The sequence below is a fragment of the Syngnathus typhle genome, linkage group LG6, assembly GCF_033458585.1.
Source record: "Syngnathus typhle isolate RoL2023-S1 ecotype Sweden linkage group LG6, RoL_Styp_1.0, whole genome shotgun sequence".
Lineage (NCBI taxonomy): Eukaryota > Metazoa > Chordata > Actinopteri > Syngnathiformes > Syngnathidae > Syngnathus > Syngnathus typhle.
This window is the reverse complement of record NC_083743.1, coordinates 5,807,574-5,832,963: the sequence shown is the minus strand read 5'-3', so window position 1 is coordinate 5,832,963 and position 25,390 is coordinate 5,807,574. Positions and strand designations below refer to the sequence as shown.

Here is a 25,390-nt window from a genome sequence, read left to right as displayed (position 1 = left end):
ATGTCAGACTACTATAATAATATTTATTGTACGTAGTTGTGTGTAATGTGACGTAAGCATGATACGGACCGATTATTTTCATGGAGGATTCTAAAGGTCAGTGGATTAGATCAATGTTCCACTTTTGATTCAGTCCTGTTTTGTTTTTATCAGGCAGTCCATTTTAATAAGTGTTAAAACAATTGCACATTTAATTAGTGTTAAAAAAATTGAAACTGCTGCGCTAAAAAGACAAATGAACTTCAGTTTCACACAATTTACATCAATTAACGCTTTTCATACGACTGAAAAAACCCAAAACGATTGTTGACGTAAACGGCATAACGGAATAAATTGTGTCACATGTAAACAGTTGACCAGGAAAGTTTGATTTCAACTGGAATGACAAAAACTTTCTGTAAAGTCGGCTAGGAATGGGCAATCCATAGATTAGCGTTAAATATTAGCGCTAACATGAAGCTATCTTAAGCTATGTGGTTATTTTAAATCCCAGTAGTTTAATTCTCTTTGTATTATGTTTAGTTTGATGGTATAAACTTCATTTGTTAGTGGCAAAAACAGCTTGAATACTTTTTTTTGAACAATTGTTCACTATCCCCCGATTGGCCGCTTGCTATAAAAAGAGCCGAGTTACTGCCGCCGTACAGCGCCATCTGAAAAATCTTAATTGAAAAGTTAATTGGGTTGTTTCTCGAAACACCAATATACGTATTCATCCGCAATTTCTGTGCTGGGAATAAACAAATATAAAATGTGAGTCATTACTCATTGAAAAGTCAGGTGGCGCAGGTTTAATAGGAGCTCGCGGAAGCTAGCAAGGGCTTTGTTTGTGCAGCCGAACTCTCTGGGGGTTAGCGGCATCGCGTTGGTAAGGGGCACAAAAACTGTACTGGGACCACAGAGGCCGTTTAAGATTACATGTCGGCGGCGTATAGGTGAAAATAATTGGCTGTGTCACTGACCCGTTCTCCGCCAAACCTCCATGTAATCAAGCCCCCCGTCACCCCTTGCTGAGTGGGTGTAAAAAGAGGTAGCGGCACCAGTTTGGTGCAATTAGAGGAGGGAGGCAAAGCTTCTAAAAGGTTGTGAAAGAGAGGAGCAGCAGTGTGACACTAAAGTACAGCGGCGGATTTTGGGGAAATTATCAGGGGGCATGTTGGGGGCGGGGCTGTTAGAAAGTGGGGCTGTGAACTGCGACAAATATTGACTGTTGGTCAAAAGATGACAAAATGCTCCTCATCATGAGCTCAGTAAAAGGTAATAAAAAGGGAAACTATTGTATATCATTTTCAGGACAAGGAAATGTTTATTTTTGTCAATAATTAGTATTTATTTACTAAGTAAAGGAGTTGAATTTTAACTTCAGTCTTAGCACATTTGTAATCTCTGGAATCAGAAGGTTACTGAACCTTTTATTTCCGAGATGAGCTCAAGAACGTAGCTAATCAGTGATGAATGCTTGGAAGTATGCAAAAGAACAGAGCGAGAGGGGGGGGGGCACGTTGGATCCGGTTTGTGGAAATGCGACACTCCGGAATTAAGTCTATTCCAGAAGTGGCAGCTTGCCAGAGGGTGTAAAAATGAGTGCAAATAGACTTTGTGCTGTTAATGTGCTACTGCTACAAAAGGCGGCATGTGCCCCAGCCCTAATGAGAACTTTTCTTCGAGGTTGGTGTCATGTTTGTGGGTGGGGGCAGTGTGTGAGGAAGGGCTTGGAATTAAATTCAATGAATCCAATTAAGAATCTAATTTTGAAATGTACAAACTGTTGGGAAATAATCAACACTGTAAACTGTGTTGAGCAGTTTTCTGTTTTTCCCCCCATTTCTTTGACAATAAATCAGACGTTTTTTAATGGGGTTGGCCTGTGTCATGCAAAAAAAGAAAATTGGGTTTCTCCCTGAACTAGGGTGTGGCAACGCAAAGACACACTGGAGAAGGCAAAACACGAGGCGTCTTGGAATCAGAGCGGTCTGCTGTGCTCCGTGTCGACTTTGCATTGCGGTTGTTTGCAAGTCTCCGTTGTTGTGTTGTTGCGGTTAGCGTTGGCACACCGCCGGACAGCCAACGCAACTCCGCTGCCTCAGCAGTTGCCATCAGGCCGGCAGTCAATTCGAGCGACAGAAAGGCAGTATGCGATTGAAAAAGTTTGCTAAAAACTCACACGAGAGGTTTCTTCAGAGGCATGATTGCGCAATTTGTTTTAATATTTATTTCAAATCTCTACAGGAAGTGAGATCTGAACAATGAGCCAAGTTTTCAGCTAAGTTTCAACAATTATTCGTAAACACCATTGAGAGAACCAATTTCTGTAATCAATCGATTATTGAATTGTTTTTTGCAAATTTCTTCTGCCAAATATTGGAATCAGCACCGCTGCACTCGTCTTCTTCTTTTTTTGCCCTTCGGCCTCAAGAATGCTACGTCGCAAAATTTTCACTGGCGGTTTTGAATAAATAATGGCGGGCGTGCATTTATCAGATGACGCTTCCATCTGCGACAGGCGGACAAGTCTGAGCTCGCCGCGGCCGACCCGCCAAACCGACTCTGCTGTCTCCTCGGCTGAAACGATTACTCATAATAACGACGACTGCTGCTGTTGTTCTTTGTGTGTCATTTTTCCACACCTTGACATTTGTTCCTTGTCAGCTCACAAGAAAAACGACCCCACCACCACACACACCCGCTGCTCCCCAACCATTTGGTGAACAAACCTGCTGCCATTTTGTTTGTTTTAAATGCGAAGCACAGATTCTTGTCAAGGTTTATTTATTTTTTTAAACATAAATCAAACATGTTCTCTCACAAATTAAAACACTAAGAAATAGCGGCGTTGTTTCTCGCTACTTTGCGCACGCATGTTGGCTCGCACGCTGCGGTTCCCATAGAAGCAACAATCAAGCGGGTCAGAACCCACACACGGTTGCCGCGGCGCGTGCGGCTCTCTCATTTGTGTCGTGTCGCGGTCAAAGCCAAACGTGTGCAAATTATACGCCGGTGGGGCCAAAAAGCCAAGTCTGCGGCGTGGGCCAAGACGGCCGCGCCCGCGCCCCCACGCGAGTCTGGCTCAGCTGCGGGCCGCGAAACTGGTTCGAGATTGCCGCACGCGTTGGCGTGTTTGTGGAGCGTGCGCGTCCATTAGGGATTTGTCTGCACTCGGGAGCGCATCGAGAGTCTCATTCAAACCCTGGCAAGTGATTAGCCAAGATGAGTTTGCACAAAGAATTGTGCATTTACGGCGGCTGTGACTTTGTTTTTATATGCATCTACTTTATAGCAGCGTTCTCCAGGGACTCTGAATTATTTTTTATTTTTTTTAAAGCTGAAAATAGGTTTTTCATTTAAAGAAATGTCATGGCATTCAGGGGCAGATATGAATGTGAAATTGACATAACAGAGGACCCCCAAAAGCTTGAGAAGCACAGCGCCAAATGTTTGCGCGACCTAAATAAAAGATAGAAGCCCTTGAGGCTGACAAACGACAATTCAGCAACACACCTGCTTTTCTATCCCCGCTCGGCTCATCCTCCTCCCCCTCTACTCGGCTCCCCTCGTATCCCAGATGCGGCGAGCAGATGTGCCGCGGAGAGGAAGCGCTGCCGTGTAATGTGTGTGTAAAACAAATGAGAGGGGGGGGGCGCACATGTATTGTAATCCACACACGCACACACATACTATACACGCAACGCACATTTGATGTAGTCATGCTGCCATATAATGGTGTTTGAGAAAGTACAAGCAACACAGGGGCATGTCCATTGTCTTTTTTTTTTTTAACTCCCCCGAGCCGTAAAACAATAAGTCAGAGGCACGCTGGCTTCAGATGAGGTCAATAAAGAGAGCCCAGCCCGCACAACACACACAGCCCGGAGACGATATCATAAAGTAGTTGCTCTCAAACTGGAATCCTCAGACGTCCACGAGCCGGAACTTGTGAGCAGGTTCACTTGGCTTTCTTAGCTGGTACCTGGCCCGGACGACCTCGGCATTGTTATGTTTTGTCCGGAAAAGAACCTCAGTTGACATGAAAGCAGAGTAAACAGCCGGGAGTAAAGATAACATTGCACTGGGGAGGGCGCCAGGGTTTATACAAGACTCGGATGGGAGGAGGAAGGTCATTGTATTATCTGGGTGTACCTAATGCTGTGACCAGTTTGGTTGAGGCTTTATACGATATTTTGATATTTCACATTTGCACACAGATACATCGCGATGTAACGCGACACATCTTTTAATTAGCTTAATGAATGCAGTCAGCTGTTTGGCCAGCGCACGCCATAAATAAGGAATATATTTCCTTCCTATTCTCGTCTTCCTCCAGGAAATTTTCTGCTGCTTTGCTTCCATAATGCACTTCCACTGACGCTCCGATGAAAATTTCATGCACGGCACGCTCGCTTCAACACGCCCCCGACCCCCGCTCTCGCTTTGCCAGATGTTTCATCCTGCCTCTTTGCTGATCCGTCATGTCGGCCGTCTGCTTTTCGCTCTACGTCGGCAGGGGGCGACACCCTGAGAATTAAAAAAATAATTCCAATTGGCCGACCTTTGAGATCTCTTTTGGAAAAAATGTCAGTGCTTCTCTGAAATGCACTCTGCTCCACTCTGGTTTTTTTTTTTTTTACTTTATTTTTTTAATTAAAACAGATGAAAGGTGGCATCGTCTTAATTACTCTCTTTATTTCTGAGTACCTGCTGTTTCAAGGGCCTTTGCTTTCTTGCTTGCTTTTCACATATCCAGCAAATTAAATCAAATTATTAGCTTTAGTTCTTTTTTTAAAATGTATCAAAACAAAGATCTTGAATTTGTGTAAACATTTTGATTAATATATATATATTTCTTGTCTTTGCTAATTTAGCGGTCCAATTAAAGTGCACTCTCACAGTGGTCATTACTGTAATAGACATATTAATGTTAGATGCACGTTCCGCTTAAAACTAACAAACACAGCCCTCTTTTTTTTAACTGATTAAAAAAAAAAAAAAAGTAGTTGCCTCTATTCATATCACAGATGGGAAATGTCTTGGCCTGTTTGAACATTCGGTACATGTCACGAATTCGCCGTCTTTGTCACGACTGTTATTTTTTCTGTAGACTCTGATAACAGACTTACCTAAGGAGCCTGTATTGAAATGTTTTGCTAACCAAAACAGCAGCACTCATTCATTTTCATTACATATAGTGGAATTCACTGTCCAGATGGAATATATTTGTACCTTCTCCGAATATCTGCAGTTTTTTAAAAGTGCATACATGTGAAGTGCAGGTGAAGTGTTGAATTAAATTATTTCTCTCAACAACGCAGGAGTATTTGCCAGCAAAGTGAACACAAAAATAAAAAGGAAAGCAAACAAGAGGATTGTTGTCTAATAAAATCAGTCTCCGAGGAGCCAAAGCGCTCTTCTTTGCCGCTCTAGCTACCCACTTGATTGTCATGTTTTGATGCGTCTCAGCCCAAATAAAGAAAAGTGAAGTCCGCTGAACTTTGCGGTTTTAAGTAGTGCTACTGGGCTCTGGTAGCTAGCCTTTTAGCTAATTGTTTACAAAATTGCCCTCTCGTCTAATTGCTTTTTGTCTATTGTGTTTTAGCTGAGTGTTTAGATGGTCCGGAACGTAAACTTTGGGAGGGATTAGCATACGATACCGCTAAACTCTACTGGTTAGCTGCTTAGCGCAAATATTACTGAACTGTACTCTAGCGTGACGACGTATATAGCTAGCCATTTTGCGTCCAGTAAACATATTGCAGCCAGGCCTCGGCAGCCACTCTTGCTGTAGAACCACCATTTTATTTACTGAATGCTTTCAGACGAGATGGGATTTCAGCAGAGCCAGCCTGCATGTTTTTTCATATTCATTGAAACAGAGTAGAACCTTTTTTTTCCCCCATCCTCTCCGCTTAGATCTCAGCGGCCGCTCTAGTGAATCATAGTTTGGATTAATGAGGTGTTGCGTGGTCACGCCAAGGACGTCTCTCTCTTTCTTTCTTTCTTTTTCGCGCTTCTTTTTTTTTTTTTTGCATCTTCACAGAACTACCATGATAGCTAGTGAGATAGTTTGAACATGAGGTTAGTTGGGTAGAAAGTTCATTGATCCTCTGAGTGAGTGAATTAGTTAGAATACATCAATATTTTATTGATCCTTTAGGGTGGAACGTTCACTAATTGACTGTTTAGCTAGTTAAATTTCTGTAGGTAGCTACAGTAAATAAATGTATTAGAATAAAGAAGTAAGCTCACATGTGAATGATCTTAAACTAAATGGACGAAGTAATAAGTGAGGGGCTTTCATTTTTTTTAACTTAGCAAAGAGCTCGACGGCGATACGTCTTATTAATTATTTTCAAATGCCAGCGTGGCTAAAATAGAAATGTCAACTTGGCGCGTGTCAAATCATGGTAATGTGGGGGGAAAGCCAAAAGCCATCGCCTCTTTATTCTTAATAATTCATGCCGGTGTCGACATGAACGCTCTTCAGATTGTTTGCATCAAACAGCTGATTAAAAGTGCTACAAATATTCTCTTGAAGTTTTGGCGAGTTCACTGGTTTTGATCTCATGATGATAACACTCATCTCGACTATGTTTATTTCAGCCAAGCGTTTCATTTATTTTTTTATTATCAAGCTTTTGTGTTTGAGGCTTTTGTGCGACTTTGTTCTTTTATTGCTTTCGCTTACGGGATTTTTTTTCCATTCTTTTTGCAAATGGAAAAACTCAAGTTCTCCGTCGTCAAGGTCCTTTCATCTTATGATTTTGTCGTCGTTGTTGTTGTTTTCCAGCCTGGCTTTGACTTGTCTGCGGCGTCAGAATAGTTTTGGCTCCATGCAGGAATTTCACTTTTCGGATCCTGCTGTATCTCATGAGAAATGCCTTGTTGATATTTAAACAAGGACACCGAGGCGGGGCGCTACATCACAAACTCGCGTACGTCACATCCGAGTATGTAGAAGTCCCTTTGTATATATTACAATCTGTAATAATCAAATGATGTTGTCAGTGATTAATTACATCATCCAATAGAAAACAAAAGTGAAATGACCTCGGAGAAAACGCCAGCATCTGCCACCGATTCCGAGAGGTCTTATTTAGAAATGAAGCTGATTACAAAATAACCACAGGCTTGCATCCGGTCGGTCACTTGCGAGCCGCCAATGTGTCAGTTGTCTCCGCCAAGCTTTTATTTCAACACGCTGCCTGCTCATTATAATCAGGGCCAGCACAACATTGGAATGTAAATGAGGCTGAGCTTTGATGGGAACGTCTAAATTTTTACCTGTGGCACGTGTTGACTCGGAGGCTACGATGATTTGGACTTTTTATTGATATTGATTTTAGTTAGTTCATTAGTTGTCGTTTGTTAGTCACCTCATGCATTCCGAATTTTGCTCGAGTGAATGTGGACGCGCTACAAACACCGCTGGCGGGGTTTATTCCCCCGCTAAACCAATTATGAAAGCAGTTATTTAGAAAAGCAGCTGATTGCAAAATAACTATGTGAGGTTTGCGACCCGACAATTACAACAAAAAATGTGCCAGTTGTCATTGCTGGGCTGCTTTTTCAATGTTAGCTTGCTTAGAATCAGCGCCGGCAGAAGAGTAGAAAGTACTGTAAATTCCTTCAAATGTTTCAAAGGAAAAAATGTGTTTTTCAATTCATGATTGTGAAAAAATATTTTGCAAAAGTGTCTTTGAAGAAAAGACACTAAATTTCACTTGCTTCAACTTTTGACCTGTCTCTTTCATTTGCTGGACGATTTTTTATTTTTATTTTTCAAACATTCTAGAAAGTTTTTCAATGGCTCACCCAGGCATGAACATTTATCATGAATTCCGTTCCAGGAAGAGAGTTTGCAACTGATTATTCTATCTCCAAATGAGAAAAAAAAAAACAATACAAAAAATCATACCACTGCAGGATGCTGGGAGATTCCCTAAGTGGTGGCATTGAGTCTTTCAAGCTCCAGGTGCAGATGGCGCACGCAAGCGACAAGAATGCTAATTCAAACACGTTATCGTCGTCCCTTTGCTTTGTTCACTTGTGAAGCAGCTTTCCCTGGCTGTTTGACGCCTTCGGCTCCTGCCATCACAGGTTTGGAAGTTTTCCGGGAGGTAAATCAGGATGCTGTGTTGTTGTTGTTTTTTTTTTTCTTCTATGAGCCTGTCTCAACAATGCCTGCGTGTATCTTTCAGGTGCGCATCCGAGTGTGTCGCCGATGCGAAGGTCGGCAACGTGTCCGCTTCCACTGACTTGCTTGCCAACTGTGGCGCAACCATTGTTGTCAAGACGGAGACGGCCTTGTCGGCTCGACCCGTTAGGACTTGCGAACCCTGTGGGCTTGTGAGATTATGCGAAAACACAATGTAAAAAAGTGAAAGTATAGAAGCTGTAGAAACAAACACCAATCACGTGGATGAGAAAATACGATGTAATATGCATGCCAGGCCAGTAGTTGATGCTGTTGCTTTGTACGAATCACTGTTTTTTTGGGAAAAAAAGATTTAATCTGATCATCAATTAATTGTCGATTAATCGTTGCCGCTTTAAATATCTAAATTTGAGTTTTAATCTGTTTTGAGACGAAGGCATTTTATGCCGTGAAGGTTTTATGTAACACTTCCACTGTGCATTAGCTTGAGAATACAAGTAAAACACCCCAACATCTATCTTCAAAGTGTAGAACAGAAATTCCCCTTCGGGGACGCAGCAAGCAACATTTAAATAACTGAATTAACATATTGTTTTCCATACTTCAGGTCCCTCCGCTATTATAAAACAAATTGCTTTGTTTGCAGCGGATTAACATTTGTTTTAATGCCGCAAAGTCACTCACTTGGACTTTGCATTTTTTTGAGGTGGATAGCTAAGGTGACTCTTTTCTTTTTGGAGGAAAGCGCTTAGCACGCCACGGCCGCTTTCCGCCTGGCCGCCCTCGCGTTGTGGCAGGGTGGGCGCGGCCGCAGTCACGTGATCTCAGCCCCTAACTAGGTCAGCCTCGTTTTAGTGCAGCCAAGCGAGTGAGCGAGAGGAGCTCGTAGCTAGATAAATATTTAACAGCGATTCACGTGTGTGCGTGCATTTTGTTTTTTTTCTGAAGGGCAATGAAGAGGACGTGTGTGTATATGAAATAAAGCGCACAGGCAAAATAATGGCAACTAAATGGCGCCATTTGGGGAGTTGGAATACAATATCTTTTGATTTTTGCGCGGACAAAAGATATGCAATTAAATGCAAACGAGTTGGTTAGTCGGAATTTCATCGGCACCGGTGAGATGATTCATGAATAAAATGAGTGCAACTACATGTGTTTGAAAAATATTTTTCTCGTTGGACATGATGGGAAATGGTCAAGTGAGTAGCACGCCCGTCTCGCACTCCTCAGGTTCAGGGTTTGATTCTCTTTTCATCTTTATTTTTAGTTTGTTTTCTTTCAACAGGGCAACAAATTGTACAACTGGGTCAGCCCGAGGGTTGATTTCCAACTCAGAAACTGTGCCGGTGATTTGGGGCCTTTAAATATGGAGCATCCGTATAGCATTAGCTAGATTCACATTATCTATGCTACCTGTTGGTACAAATATACACACTGGAAGACATCACAAATCACTTTGATTTACATGGAGACACTGTTTACTTAGTTATCGTCATCTTGACACAAAACTGGTCAAGCGTTGTTGACGTAAATGGGTGAATTCCATAGCTTTCATTTCTAGCACTCACTGTTTTAGCTAGCGCGGCTAACTTAGCTACTGCTGATAGCAATTAGTACTACAAATGTATCTAAATCGATCATATTACTTAACACTAATCAACTTTATTGATGGTTGTGTATTCTAAGCATTCTTCATAAACTTTATAAACACTACTACTACTACTACACTACGTTTAGCTGATTTATGCTGAAATTAGCATTGATGGTCAGTACCTAATAACAAGGCAAAAAGAAGGTAAATCCGTCTTTCAAAAGCCTCATGGTGTATTTGGCCCACAACAACTCTTGGCCTTCATCCAGCCTCCTCCGCTATTATATCCACATTGATTATGTATGAGGGATATGCAGTCGGAGTGTATAGCATGTGAACGTACATGGTGGCACGCAAAGTAAAAGCAGCTTTAAGTGCTCCATATGATGTAGCTAATTCTCCTCTTATGTCAAACAGCAGCATAGCATGTGCGTGCTTGAAGGTCATTTCTCTTTTGACATTCTGTTATGAAATTTCCCTTAAGTGGACGGCAATTGAATGGCGACCAAGCCAACCCCGCGTTACGCACCTTCTCTTCTTTCAGCCGACGGCGGCGGAAAAGCTGGCCTTCAAGGTCGAGCCGCTTGATGAAACACGATAAAAGGTGTCTGAGTCGCCCTAGCTTGAGATGTTAACTATTGAAATCATATCGCTAGGAAATTGTTAGCATTGTTAGCAGGGGATAGGGCCTGATGATGTGACAAGTGAAAAATCACAAAAATCGGTTTATTGCTGTAACAGCAGGCATGAATGTGAATTAATCTCATTGTTTATTTTCACCCAATGATCTCCAGTTGAGCCTAAATTGACTCTAAAATGTATCACGACCCTTGATAAGCCTGATGGAAAATACTATTGTAAAAGCAATAGGGGGTCTCACTTCAGTGGCATTACCATCCTATTAAATTATGCTAATAATCAGGTCGAGAGGGTTTCATGTGGTCCCACTAGTTTTTGATACACCCCTAATGAATTTGTTGTTGTGACAGTTTGACTTTATGACTATTTTGGAAAACACCCTGCCCTCATCCTTGTAACATTTTAGCCTGAGCAAATGTTATCTTTCTTCTCCGAAAGGTTACGTTTTTCTCACATCACACTAGTATTATTTGCAGCTCTAGGCCCGGGCGTCCTGCCTCCCCCAGTTTACGCCCCGCGCGTTGTTTGACAGGATTGACAAGCTCCCTGGCCGAGTTGATTAAAAGCTTTAAGGTCAAAGAAAGTGGGACGGCTATCGAACAACACCTGTCTGTACGCGCCGAGGAGGTCCCCACCTCACTTGCTCGCCCAAGATCGATGAGGGACGTTTTCTATTTTTTGGCAGCACAAACAAACCCTGCATGGGTTTCCTGCGTATCAAAGTGCACGTAGCAACATGACGCCTAACGCTCAGCCTTTAAGTCTTGCTAAAAGGACTTCCAGAATCCGATGACATTTCAAAAGTGCTATCAAACATCCCTAGTTTTATCTTAATTTTATTAATTTTTTTAAAAGTGATTTTAGTCTTTTAAATGCTTTTTTCCCCCCATCGCCAGAATGTGCAGAGTCAGATCTTCTTTCATCCTTTTCTACATACTGGTAAAAATAACGTTTCAGTCTTCGGTTGCCCGCTGAGGGATTATAGATCATGAAAGAGATGCTCGAGTTCATTTGAAACCTCTTCGATTAAGTTCCATCAGCGAGCGAGGGTCCGACATGGACCGGTCGTGCTGTCCGGGAGTCATAATCCACAAGCGGACATTTCAATTTACTCGGGATGATGGGGAATTAAGATAAGCGCTCCATTGGAGAGCCACGTCCTCGCTTTCTGTTAAGATTTTTGGGGGGGCGACCTGATAGAAGGAAATTTAAGGTAGTGGGTAAGTCTAAATTAAAAAAAAAAAAAAGACGGAAAATAAATATTAATACATTAATAATAGCAAATTAATAATAAAATTAAGAATGAATGAATTAATTAATTATTAATAAGTATTTGACTGTTATGACCAAATGCAAATATATTGAATTAAATAGTCACAAACAAATAATTATATACTTGTACATTACAATAATAAAAAAAGAACTGCAAACGCCCAAGCTAGTCCAAGGATGTTCGATTTGGAGATAAACATCTTGTCCTACATGAAGAGGCCACGGATTCACAAACCTTCCCTCTGTGACACAACAAAGCAAACCTTCTCGTCTGCTTTGAGAATTCTAATTAGGCTGTTTTGTCTCATCTAGGAGGGGGGGAAAAAGCAGAACTTTAGCATCGTTGGTTCTCCTGGGGTGAGTGACAGTGATTCCAACACGCCCTAATTGAGTTCCTGGATCTCGCCCGCTTCACTCGGCCGCCTCGTGATCAATAGCACGACGCTATCAGGATGTGTCAGCGATGCTTTTGCCTTTGTTTCATCAAAGCGCTTGGCGAGTCGCAGCACATTCAGGTCCGTTTGCCGTCTCGTGGCGGCTGGCGACGACCTTTGACTAGCGAACGTCTTGCCGGGTAATTTGGGCTCCCTTTTTATTGCCGCTGATAACGCACAAATGGGGGCGCCCGTCAAACGCTTAGCATTTGGCCGCGCTCGAAATGCATGACGTGCGCAATTACCTCCGCTCAGTGCACTGTTACCTGCGAGCTTGTCACTTTTCTGTGCCTTGCGTGTGTTCAATCGGGGAGGAAATAAAGGGTTTGCTTTTGAGTGTGTGTGTGGGGGACATTATGGAATACTGCAATTTTTACTGGGATTAAGGTTCCAGAGTTACTATGTGCATGACATGGGTTAAATTCTGACCTAATGGCTACGTTAGCATTGAGCTAGCGGGCTGAAAGAGTGGATCTTGTTAGCAAATTCATAAAAATGATTATAGATATGTGAAAAATGAAGACAGCTATAAGGCCTTCAGAGGAGTTTGTATGCTTATCTTATTCTTCAATTTAAAATGGCCGACTTTGACCCGCAACATGAGAGGAGGCTTAACCCCCTCCCACCTACTCCGATGTACGAGCTGCCCTGTTTGCAATTATGGTTCCTTTCTCTGGCGCTATGTGAATCCCACTCCTCGTTTTTTTTTGACAGCGGGGGGTTGGGGGGGAAGCATGAGTTAATTTCCTGCCCTTCCCCGTGCCCACAGCCCACCCACCACGGCGCTACGCAAACCCTCGACACCCCGGATTCGCCCAACGATTCAGACGCCCTCAGATTGAGCTCAGCCTGCCATCCTTTTCTCTGCGTCTTGTTTTTCTGGCGGCGCGCATCGCTTGAAATCCGGCGCACGACTCGTCGGCCCAGGTTGCAGCCTGTCGCGACTCATTGTCAGACATCTAACAAGCGGCGGGTATGCGAGTAACTCGAAGCTACTTTCAAGCTGCACTCGCTCTCCCTCTTGCTGTGGCTTTGTGGTTCCCCCGCCTTCCCCTTGAAAGCTCAATTTCTGAAGTTTTTGGGTCCAGGACTGATATTTTTCCAAGAGCCCCCCTCTCAATCCTAACGTCTCATTATGTTTGAAAAAATAGGAACACCTCTGTAGTCATTGACTCTTTGCTCTTAAAACCAGCAACAATTCATATCAAATTTGTCACCATTTATCACAATCATATCAGAGCTTTCAATTGGCCAGAATCCGAGTTAGATAACTGGGGCCCTAGTTTGAGAATCACAGCTCTTAAGATTGTCACCAGAACTGGACAGTTTTATTAGTGAACTGGATTGTGACAAAGAGGCGTTATTTATTCCAGCTGGGTTTTGATTAACTACTTGAGAAAAGTACATTGGGGAAGGGTGACAGTGGCGAGTAGGACTCGCAGCTGGAGAGCACATGCGGCGCGGCGCGAATGTGGCGATGCGACGCGGCCAGCATTCCAATGCTCATATGTATGTGGAACATGGAGCCGCGCTGGCCTCGTCAAACTGGGCTGCGGTCGTGGTTTAGGAAACGCTTCAGGCCCGGCCTCGGAGAGCTGGCGACAACCGCCGAGATTTACGATCAAAAACACACATGAAAACAGCAAAGGTTGGCGGCTGAGCCGCTATGCTGAAAAGCTTGGTGTGTTCTCGTGCTAGCCGCCACCACCGCCATGTGCTAGCGCTGCGCTAGTGTTTTTTTGTTAGCATTTTGTTAGCACTGCGGTTAACGAGACGAGATTAGTGAGAGATTAAGTGCGTTTGGTGACTGGACAGGTCTGAAATCTTCTACCTTTAACGATGCCTCCAAAGAAGTGATTTGTAACATTCCTCGTATCAATTTGTAAAAAATATCATAGCATCTAGTGAATTGATTTGGACTACAGCCACAGATGAAGGGTCGCCGATAACATAGCACCTTCATTCTCATTGTGTGAAAAACCGATTTCAATAAAGAGAAAAACAGGTTCCGCACTAAAACACGTCTTAAGTGGATCAGCTAAGGCTAAACACGGGACGCTAATCCGTACCTAAACGACGTGACCCGCGGGGGGGCTATATTCATAATCGCGTCGATTTGCCTTTAATTCCTCCCGACACGTGCGCAGACGCGACGACGCGTGCAGGTCACGACGTCGCCGATCCAGGCGCGATGAGCTAATTGATAGCAGACGGTGGATCCAGCTGGAGGAAGAGGAGGAGCTTTTAGGAGCTGAGGAAGAGCGTGCCCTGCATAGGTCCCTACCGCACATTAGGCATGCGCTTTGATGGCTGCCCTTGTTTGTTTCATCTCGCACGTCTTTAAAAATGCATGATACGCACGATTCTTTCGGCGACAGTCGATGCGCTCCTCTTATCAAATATTGATTGGAGGCTAGTATGCTTTTCTCACTTTAATAAAGCCGGTGGGCGCACAGCGGGGGTCTTCCGCATGTGTACATATATATCCTTAGACATTGGAGATATCAAGCTGGCCTTTTTTGAAGAAAAACAGAATAGAAAGAAAAAAAAAACTGGTTGGTTGAGTATTTGTAAAGGTCACCTCGCAGTGGGTGTATGGACCCACTGTGCTTGTGTACGCGAAGACCTCGGCGTACTTTCTTCAGCCAATAAATATTCAACTTTATTTTGGTTACAATTCATTTTATGGTGCCTGATTAGGGTCAAATAGAAGGATGACATTGTTGAATATTTAATTATTTATGTTTAGGCCCTCCTAAATATTATATTATTTAGTACCTTGTATTTTATTTGCATGAAATACATTTTATTTCATATTCAGGCTGTGGCTAATGTAGGCAAGATTTTAATCCTCTAATTTTCTTATGGATGATTAAATGTCCAAATACTACACTTATTTTATTTTTTATTCTTATTTAAATGTTAATTTTATTTTACTGCTCTTATCACAACGGCTCCATTAGACAGCATTACCTAACCCAACCCAGTCCCAACGCGCCCTCCCCCCTCAACCACTAATGCGTCAGTTTCATGTCCAGAACGGAACGAATTAGAGAGCCTACTTGTTCACCAGGTGGACAGACCCCCATGCACAGGATCTGTTCTTGTTTTCAGACGGTTGGTCCCTGAGTATCGGGTATCAGTGGGTGATGTCATCCAACCATTTGGTCATTGCGTCATCACTGTTTATTTTGTGTCGTCGCACCGAAACCGGTTGTGCCCTTGTTTAGTTAAGCTGCAGGGGAGAAGCGAGACGGGGGTGGGTGGAGGAGGGGGGGGGAGTACTTCCATGGATTGGGGGGCGTTGTTTACACTTATTTAGCCACAAAAAAAAATGTGTGTGTGTGTGTGTGTGTGTCTTTGCTGTGGTTAAAAATGAGCAAAATCCCAGATTACACTACATGCTGTGTCGTCTGTAAACAAGAAAGCTTTAATTACAACTCAAGAGTGTAATTTGTGTCAAGATGCTGTCTAGTCTGAATGCCGAAAAGCTAAAATGAAGTGAAATGAAGGAAAATACGGTTGATCCTGAATTTATGTATCGTTTCTCATTAAAATAGCTCAAGTGCTAAAATGTGTATGCTAGCAAATAGCAAAAAGCTAACCTGAGATTTTTTGGGGGGAAATATTACCATGGAAATGTGGTGATTTTGGTTATTTAAAAAAAAAAAAACATTCCATAGATGTGGCATGGATAAGAATGGTGTCAAATGTGGCCCTAATTCTCTTCTGTAGGAATGAGAATGGCGCATGTATTTCCATTGCAAAAAGCCAAATTGACAAAATGGAGTTGCCGTGTTTTGCAGCGTTGCGTCGCTTCGGCGAATCAGCTTTCCGCTGAACTGTCATGAAAAGCCATCCTACTGATGAATTCCCTTGACATTTGGAATGCCTTAAAGATGCTCTGGGCATTTTTATTTGTGTGGTTTCAGTCAAATGCCGTTGCCATGGTAACCATTTACTACTACAGTCAAGCGTTGCCCAGGCCGGACGATGTTCTATTGCAAAAAAAAAAAAACTGCAACTAGCAACAAAAATGCGACAAATTACTGCCACGGCTTCCTTTTGTTTGAGGTATATTCTGGACATCAGTATCGAGCCTTATTTTAAGGTATTGGGTACTCACAGAAGATGACGATACCAGCCACCGATACTTAATACCAGGGGAAAAATTCTAGTAAGTCCTCCTCCGCAGTAGTTGGCGCTATACTGCTGCAGTTTGACTCATCTTCAGCAAAACGCACAAATGTTTTTGTAATTGTGTTAAATGAAATGTGATGCTAGCTGTATCGGTGCTCAGTATCATTGCTCAAAAGGTAAACAGTCGTCCTGGTTTCGGTTTGAAAAGAAGTAGTATCGAACATCCCTACTTAGAATCGATGGGATCGTAGCCATCACTGAAAACAAACAACCGTTTGCCGCAGATAGAAGTCAGTCCGGGACGTTGGCCCAAGGCCGTAAATACTGTCGATAATCATTAACGTTTACAGCGCTGCAGCAGATGCTACATTGTTCTCGGTGGGTTGCGCGTTGGAAATGAAAAGCAGGTGGCTGGACCATTTCAAACAGGTCCAGTCTGTCATTTGGGTTGAAAGCGCTCGTTGCTGACATGCTAATGTTGCCACATAATGAATTAGCTTCATGTGACGCTGAAGTTGTTTTGGACAATATGAAATACAGAAATGCTTTTAAATGAACCGAACATTTTGATGATGAACATTTTGAAGTGAGGATGGTTTGGAATGGTCCAAGAAACATCTGAAATGCGAGTTGTGTTCTGAACCATCTCATCAGTTACTTTGCTACCTTGTCATCGTATTTGTTTGTCGGCACCGCTTATTATTTCTACAGACTTTCTTTTGTTTACACAAAGCTTTTGTCATATGAACTAATTTCCCTAGTAGACAAAAAGTCTCTTATTTACTTTCTGCCAGAACAGAAGAATGTTTTGTCATTAATTAGTCATCGTTTAAATGCACTGCCGTCAAAGCACATTTTCCCGATAAGTCTAATTTATTCATCAAAACCTCATCGGGCTGTGAATGAACTTTTTCCACAAATTGCAAAATGTCGCATTTCAAAGAAAAAAGAAAATGCTGCTGTCCCTCGACAAGTGCCACAGTTACGAAGAAATACTGACAAAGCAGCGGCAGCGCGCTAATTGGCACGAGCGATAAACAAAAGGGGCGGGAGGATTCGCAATAAATCTGTGGGAAAACAAATTGCCACTTGGAAAAAAAAAAACTGTCTGATCTGTGACATTGAATGTCAAATGGGGATTTGGTGTTTTATCCTCATGAGAAAAATGCACCTCACTTGAACCACAGAATATTTCTCTTATTTTTGCTAATCGTTTCATGACAGGATATAAAAATAAATCTCTTGATAAACATGAAGCAAATTTTCCATAGTGTGCTGTCGAATGAAGTTTTTTATTTTTTTTAATTCACAACAACTAAAGAAATAAACTGTAATTGGAAAACATTCTCATGAACAAAGACATGAAATTTGATGAATTTGTTGGGCATGCTATGAAAGGTCTCAAGGACTCGTGCCCGAAAATGAACAAGAAAGCAGCCATTTTGTTTCGAAGCAGCCATTTCACGCTTTGCCAAACCTCAAATAGGGAATTCGCCTAGGTATCCATTTTTTCCCCCCCAATTTGATTTACGTGATCATTTTGAGATTTTTCCATAAAAGCTGATACTTCAAAGATTTCTCTTGCCACCCTCAATAGCTGCATGTGTGGCCAGAGGCCAATGAGGACACCCTGGGCACGGTCGTCGTGGGAACGGCGACCGCATTAAACGCTCATTATCCCGAGTGGGTCGCATCGTGTTTGATCCTTCCGTGTCCCACTAACCAAAACGTTTACGCTAAGGTTCACCAGCTGCGCCCATCTGGAGGTGTTGTCATCACTACTTTAAACGCAGCGTAAAGTTCACGTCACCCTTGAAAAGACGGCGACGTCTCGCTAGCGTTCCGAGCACGCCATTTGTCCGCCAAAGCTCCCTGGCTTGGCTTTAAATAGACGACATTAATGAGCGTCTCCTCTGAAATATGCAACGGGTCCTACTTCGTCTTGGCCTCGCTCAACGTCGCGGCCCGTGAATTATGCCTGGACTCTGGCGCAAATGAGTTTTTTTCTGGGATGAGCGTGCCAGCAAACGAGCCAATAATTGTCTTATGAAAAGCTGGCTGGGCACCCGCCAGCTGGATTGGTGCGTAACTGCCAAGGAGCGCTTGTTTCATGACGAAAAAAAAAGAAAAGGCTTTAGGGGGAAGGGTGTCCTCGTTTTTAATGCAAAGTGTTAACGTTGATGTTTGGCAAGATGGTGTCCAAGTAGTACTGAGTAGTATTAGCACTGAGTAGTGTTAGCTTCTTGCTAGCTTGACAGCACCTTCGGATCAACTTAGTAACTTTAGTTTTTTTTGTGATTGGTATGGTGGATTTGAGATGATTTTTGCTTATTATTTCCAATTCATCCCATAAAATGATTAAATTAATAACTTACAAATGTTTATTTTTTTTTACAAAAATGTAACCCAGGCTAACCTTAGCTCCTACTGTTGTCCTTTTGTGCTCTCTTAGGGTGTGACAGAGGACAAAAACACAAATGGAGAAGTAATTTTGCGTAACAGTTCCGAATGTTAACGTGGCTTCAAACATTGCTTGTACAGTTCAAACAAACTTTACGACGGCGACAGTTTGGTTTGTGGTCACACTTGAAGGTACCACCGCAGTTATTGTTCCGCTGACACAAGACCGAGGAACAGAACAACGTGATTGGCCCACACGTTCTCTCCCAGCAGCCGAGATGAAAAAGCAAACATCCCACAGCCACATGAGAGAAACGAGTCGAGCCCGTTCCCCCATGTTTATCGTACTTGTGACGGCTCTTATCAGAAAGTGGGAAGGCGGTTTTAAGAGACGGCTGTTTTTTTTTTTTTTTTTTTGCCAGACAACACAAAGCCCACGCTTGCTGGACCCGACCGGTTCTGAATGCTTGGTCGCAAGGCCGAGGGAGCGTCACTATCAGTGGGGGGCCAGACGACTGCGGCTGCTTTAATGACGCCCCATTTTCGATCCCAGCGGGCTCACCTGAAAGTGTTTCGTACTCTCTCTTTGTCCTCTGGACGTCCTCTGCCGTCTCGGCTTTAAATCGACCACGTGATAATAAATCTCCCTCAATCGCCGCCCTTCTCTCAGGACTCATCCCAAAGTCTACCTTTTCCATGTAACGCTGTAATTACAGCTCCACCGTGTCAGGCGAGGACTCTTCCAGTTTTCAAGTCCCCGTGGGCGCCCCCTGGCCCTTCGACAGCGGGGATCTGGGCTCTGTGGCTGCGTAATTACGCGTAGCCCTCTGGTTTCCATTTGCGCGAGGGCCTGTTTATTAGCTTCAGTCTGTTGAAAAAAAAAGAGGAGGAAGAGCAGCAAAGATGATGGGAGGGACTGCAGTATTTCACACCAGAAAATCTCCTGCCAGTATTTTGTGGGTCTGGCAGGCTTTGTGTTTTTTAAAGAACATGACCGACCCAATATTTCTGGAAAATAGCAACGGCACAGGAGTGGCAGCTGGGGTCTTTCTCACAGAACTCAGCGAGGCGAGTGAGCGTCTGGGCTATTCTTTAACTTAATACTGCCGGAAAGTTTGACTTCCGTGTTTGTTTCGCAGCATCAAGAACACAGCTGTAATGGTTTCTTTTCAAATCAGCCTATTAGAGCTGCCATTTATCAGCTATTTTTCACACAGAGATGAGTGAAGCAAGTGTTGAGTGCTAAATTTCACACCCTTTGTTCTATTGTTTTTCACATAATGTTAAATATGTACCTGACAATTAATTGTATTCAACACCCTCAAGGTGAGAGAAGATAACGATCAAAGTTAACAACCTGGTTTAGGCTTTCCTTCGATTTGGCCTGATGGTGTTTCACCTTTAATCTCTTTCCCCCATCCCTTTAATTGACGAGCTAATATATCAGGCTTTAGCGCTGGCGTTAGCACACGTCTGTAAATATTACAAAAAGTTAGCGTAGAATGTTTTCATAGCAGTTGCCATCAACGGCTTTGATCGGTTCTGTTTTTAAACGTTGAGGAAGGAGCTCCAGATCCAACTTAAAGCGGCGCTAAATTGCGTTTGCCGTCTCCTGAAATATCTCACGGCTGCTAGCGTTAGGCCGGCTAATGTTAGCGGTGATAAAGCAGAGCAGAGGTGCGCAAGGACACAGGTGTTCCTCAAGGTACATATGACAAGGTTGCTAGTCCTCGCTGTCAAAGCGGGTTAGTGAATCAATCTGTCATCTGGTGGGTGGTGCGAGTCCAAATCTCCGCAGACGCGATGCGGGGGACGAGGGGGAAATGAAAGATGATGTTGCGCTTGCTAACTTCCAAAGGTTGTCACTTAAGTCTCTTCGGCGGTGGCGGCGCTTGAGCGAAAGCCATAACAATGCATGGAATTGGTCTTTTTTCACAACGTTCCGCCTCAGAACGCAAGTGATGAGTGTGTCGGAGATGGAATGCGCTGCCGTTTATTTGCTGCGGCTTAGACGGCTTTGACAGAAAAGTTTGCCGTGACACATCAGAGCCACACCTGTCAATCTGATGTGATCATCTCTCGCTATCTCTCTATCTCGTTTAGCCATCAGTTTCCAATTAGGGTTTCAAGTCTAGTTCAGAATATCAGGCATGGGTTAGGGGTTTAACCTTTGGTTGAAACTTTGGTTAATGTTCAGATTTGTTTCAAGGTTCCAAACAAGTCAAATTATGATTTTAGGATTGGGTTGAGGTTTGGTAGAGGGCTTCAAGTCTGGGTAAATGTTTAAAATGTGATCCTGGGTTAGGGTTTCAAGGATGTATTGAGCTTTCCAGCCCATCTTAGAGTTTCAAGGTGCATTTACCAGACTCTCTTAAGGTATCAAATTAGCATTTCAAAACTGGGTTACAGTTTGGAATTCGGGTTTCAAAACCGGTTAGGGTTTGAAGTGACTGTTTCAGGCCTGGGTTAGGTTTTCTGTTTTGGGTCCATGTGTTTGCTAAGTACCACAGCAAATTTTCTCAGCTTTTACGACATGATTCAGCAGTGGCTTTATGAGTCGTTAACTCAAGACTTTCCCCTCGCAGCTAGTCCTGCTGGCTCGCGCCTTGTGGCTGATTACAACCGGCTTGTAAATCCGAGGCTTCTCAGGAGGAGACGCCCGGGGGGGGAGGAAATGGGACATCATCCTACTTCACCTGCAAGTGAACATTAATCAAGGCCGACTGATAATAAAGATGCAGCAAAGACAAAGCTGGATGAGGCAAACCGCTGGACGTGACGGCACGCTGTTGTGCGCTTGTCAGGCCGGCGTTTGGCTTCGTGACCGACGAAAGATAACGTTAATTCACTTAATTGTTCTTATGGGGCCGTTAGAGTACCACGTTTCCTTAGATAGTGACCATTCGTTTCCCATTTGTGCGGACATTAAGTGTAAATAATCTCAAATTAGCTTGTAGCGAGCCTGTTTGCTAGGCTATTAAAAGGGCTACAAGTCTGGGACTTATTTTGTGTGGGTTAAATAAACATACTTTTTTTTTCCTCATTTTATAACTTAAGCCTTTGAATGTCGGCGACAAACGAGCTAGCTTGATTTTTCTCTATGCGCATGCTCCCATTACGTTTATTAAGAGCTTCCACATGGTTGATAATGGCCGCAGGCAGTTCGTGGGAGCGAGTCGGAGGTAATTAAAAGCGCAATAGCATTGGCGCTACACGAGGAGGAGGCAGTCGGTGGGAAACGACACGCCGGCGAGGCGACTTTGGCGTCAGCCGGTCGCCCTCGTTCATTAGCGATGCATTGCTTCTCGCGGGAAGCCTCCCTTCTCATCAGGAACGACACCCACGGCGGACCCCGATGTTCCCTCGGCTTTTAGCGCATTTTAAGCGACTGTACTGCTATCTATGCACGTCCCTAAACAGCAGGCTTTGACTTTCAGCGGTAAATGGGCGTCCCAGGGTCAGGCTTTTGCTCATTTGCTTGTGCAGCAAGGCCTTTACAAACTTTTCTTTTTTTTCCCAAAGACCTTCTCATAATCTGTATGCCAATTAAACATTATCATGCAGAGGTAAATGGCAGGGGAATTAAAAAAAGATGATACTTTTCAAGAAAAATGTCATCATTAAGACATGACATTAATAGTTTTGAGTGAAAAAACTAAAAAGCTTTTTTGGGGATTTCAATGTAGGTTTTATTACCGTTTTGAATTTGAATTTTATCTATGAAAGCAGATCGCAGTTTCTTGCCGTCACGGAACTTGGCTGCAATTCCTGACGAACGTTCTCATCTTTACCTCCTCAGGTGCCCGCTCCCAGATGGTCCAGATGGACTCGAGCAAGTCGGGCTTCGTGGGCTCCCAGGTGGAGCTGCGCTGCATTTTCATCAACAGCAACCCACCGGTGAAGATCTCGCAGGTGACCTGGCAGAAGCTGCTCAACGGCACCAAGCAGAACGTGGCCATCGCCAACCCGGCCCTGGGCGTCTCCGTGCTGGCGCCCTTCAAGGAGCGCGTCAGCTTCAAGCAGGCGGCCGTGCGCCACCGCACGCCCTCGCTGGAGGACACCACCATCGTCTTCTCCAACTTGCAGCTGTACGATGAGGCGGCGTACATCTGCGAGTACACCACCTTCCCGGCGGGCAACCGCGAGAACATGGTCAACCTCACCGTCTTTGGTAAGATGGGATTTATAACTATGTTGCATTTAGAAGATATTAAACGTTTTTCTTCTTTCATAAAGAGAATAACTTGAATTTTGAGAATATTTACCAGTTGCTTTGAGGATGGCAGTGAGCTTCTTCCATAAAAATGTTTTTTTCCATTGATCAAAAATGATAAGTTGCTGAAAGATCCTTTTAATAAGGGTCAAAGGTTTTTCTGTCGAATTAGTCTTCTAAATGCTTGAATGTTTTTTTCTTACGAGTCAGATAAAGCAAGGTCAAAGGTACATTTTCCTATTTAGTGAAGCGTTTAAAGAATGATCGTCGCATTTTGAATTCGGCGCTTGTGTGGCCAAACTGCCTTTGAAGGCCTTGGGCAAGCAGCACTTTTTTTTCCCCCTCCGCTCTGAAGACTTTTGTCTGAAAATACTTTTTACAGTTTGCATAAACGCAACCTCTGTGTCAGCCGCCGCGCCTTCTGACGGTGACGCCGCCACGGGTCGAGTGCGATAATTGGGGTGAGGCGCTCCTTTTGAACGCCTCATCACCACAGTGTTGTTGTTTTTTTTTTTTGCAGGATTCGGGAAGAATCTACAGCACGCTTCTGTGTTATATTCTTGTTACAGCTATGTTTAAACCATGTAACTTAATGACTTCCAATGGGCGCACGCTTTTCCTTGGTATCGATCTGTCTCTAGTTAGCTAGTTTACTAGCTCACTGGCTAGCTGTCTTGAAACTAATGTGTTGTTGGCTAGCTAGCTAATTTAACCTAGTCAACTACTAGTTCAAGCTGTCTCTAGCTGGCTAACTAGCTGTCTTGGAACTAATGTGTCGTTGGCTAGCCAGCTAACTAGGCTTATATTTTTTTTCCTTCCAAAAGATATTTGGGGTGTTACTTTGTTGCTTTTTTTCATTTGATGTTAATAAAATCTAATGTCTTCTTCCAATCCGGTGAATCTCTGTAATCCAAATGTAGAGTTGATTTCCTTTGAATTTTAATTCAAGGTACTGCGATGTCCAGGAAAGCAAATTCTAGGAAAGCGAAACATGCGATATTGTGAATGAGTTAAACTCGGCTGGAAAACTTTGATTAATCCACTTTTCAAGAAGATTACCGGTTAGGCTGAAAGGTTTTGGACCCACTTGTGCTTGAATCATCTGGTTTTAGAAGAAAATACAAGAATTGATTCTCATCAAAGCCAATATGTGAGGCTTGATGCATTTTCCTTTGAAAGAAAGAAATACCCCCAAGTGGCCCTTGTTCCCAAACAACTCTTAGATTCTCGTTTTAGATCCGAGAGCCCCTTTGCGCGCTTCTTTAGAGCGTGCTGAGCTCTTTCGCATCCGCAAGAGCCTACCCTCTTTTCGTTTACTTTAGATCAAGCGTGCACTAAGTGGAGATTGCTAATTGGCACCTCACAAAGGATTTCCAATAAGATGAGTGCGCACGTTGGCCTTCTCCATCTGCGAGACTTGCATTTTCACTTTGAGAACACTGCACAACGTTTCTTGATTAGCGCGTCTTTGCTTACTTAGCACGCCCCCCTGGGAGGTAACGCACGTCATGTACAAAGTTTTTTGTTTAATTAATTCAATTATCAAAGGTAGGGGTAAAACTTTGTATTTTTTTTGGCATAATTAATAAAAATTAAGTTGGCCCCTAAAGAAATATTTTTGTGCCCGCCTCTGCAGCTCGCCCAATGACTCGCATGACCTTGACCACGCCCACCATCGTGGCCCGCTCGCAGCGCCGCAAGATGACGGTGGCCACGTGTGTGTCGGCCAACGGCAAGCCGCCCAGTGTCATCCGCTGGGACACCAGACTGAAGGGCGAGGCCACCTTCCAGGAAATCCGCAACCAGAACGGCACGGTGACGGTGCGCAGCAACTACGTGGTCGTGCCCGGCCGGGAAACGCACAAGCAGAAGCTGACGTGCATCGTCACCTACCGCAACGAGAGGTTCACCGACAGCGTGGTGCTCAATGTGCAGTGTAAGCATCCGCTTATTTGCTTTTATTGTCCTTGGAGACATTTGGGCTATCAGAACAATTGATCTGTATCAATTTTAAATAGGGTTTGACCAATATTAATTTTTTGATGATGATTTAGCAGGAATACATTCTGGTCACCAATTAATCCTTTTTTTAGATTTTTTGGGGGGAGGGTTTGGGACGGTGATAGAATTTTTATTTTTTTCCAATTTTCTAGGATTTAAGGGGAGTAAAAATTATATTTACGGTTTTGGTCAGGATATTGAGATTTTGTTTGGATTTTGGATGAATATTTTTGGTTATTTTATTGAGGAGTAAATTACAGAAATTTGTTGGGTTTTGGGGAAGATTAGAGGCGACCAGAGCAGCAAGAATAATATTGTTTAGCGTTAAGCAGTATTAATCGTGCTATTCGAACAACAACAAAACACTTGGCAGCTTGAATTTTTGCTGCTCTCAGTAAACCAAGTCAAACGTTTTGTACAGTATATCACCAGCATGTAGCTCCCGGCAATGAATCAGTTGTTGACAAATTATACGACCGTGATGAGTAGAGACTGCCGTCTGAACTTCGGTATGAAGCCAAGCAGCGAGGACAGAACTCAACACGCTT

General features: G+C 43.4%; 1 protein-coding gene across 1 annotated transcript in view; it reads left to right on the top strand.

Moving 5' to 3' along the window:
- The window catches only part of nectin1b (nectin cell adhesion molecule 1b), a 61,586-nt gene that overhangs the window by 18,812 nt on the left and 17,384 nt on the right, over positions 1-25,390 (top strand). Inside the window, exons 3-4 of the mRNA XM_061280816.1 lie at positions 22,428-22,799; positions 24,478-24,777. Coding sequence (XP_061136800.1) covers positions 22,428-22,799; positions 24,478-24,777 — 672 coding nt within the window. The remainder of the gene's footprint in view (positions 1-22,427; positions 22,800-24,477; positions 24,778-25,390) is intronic.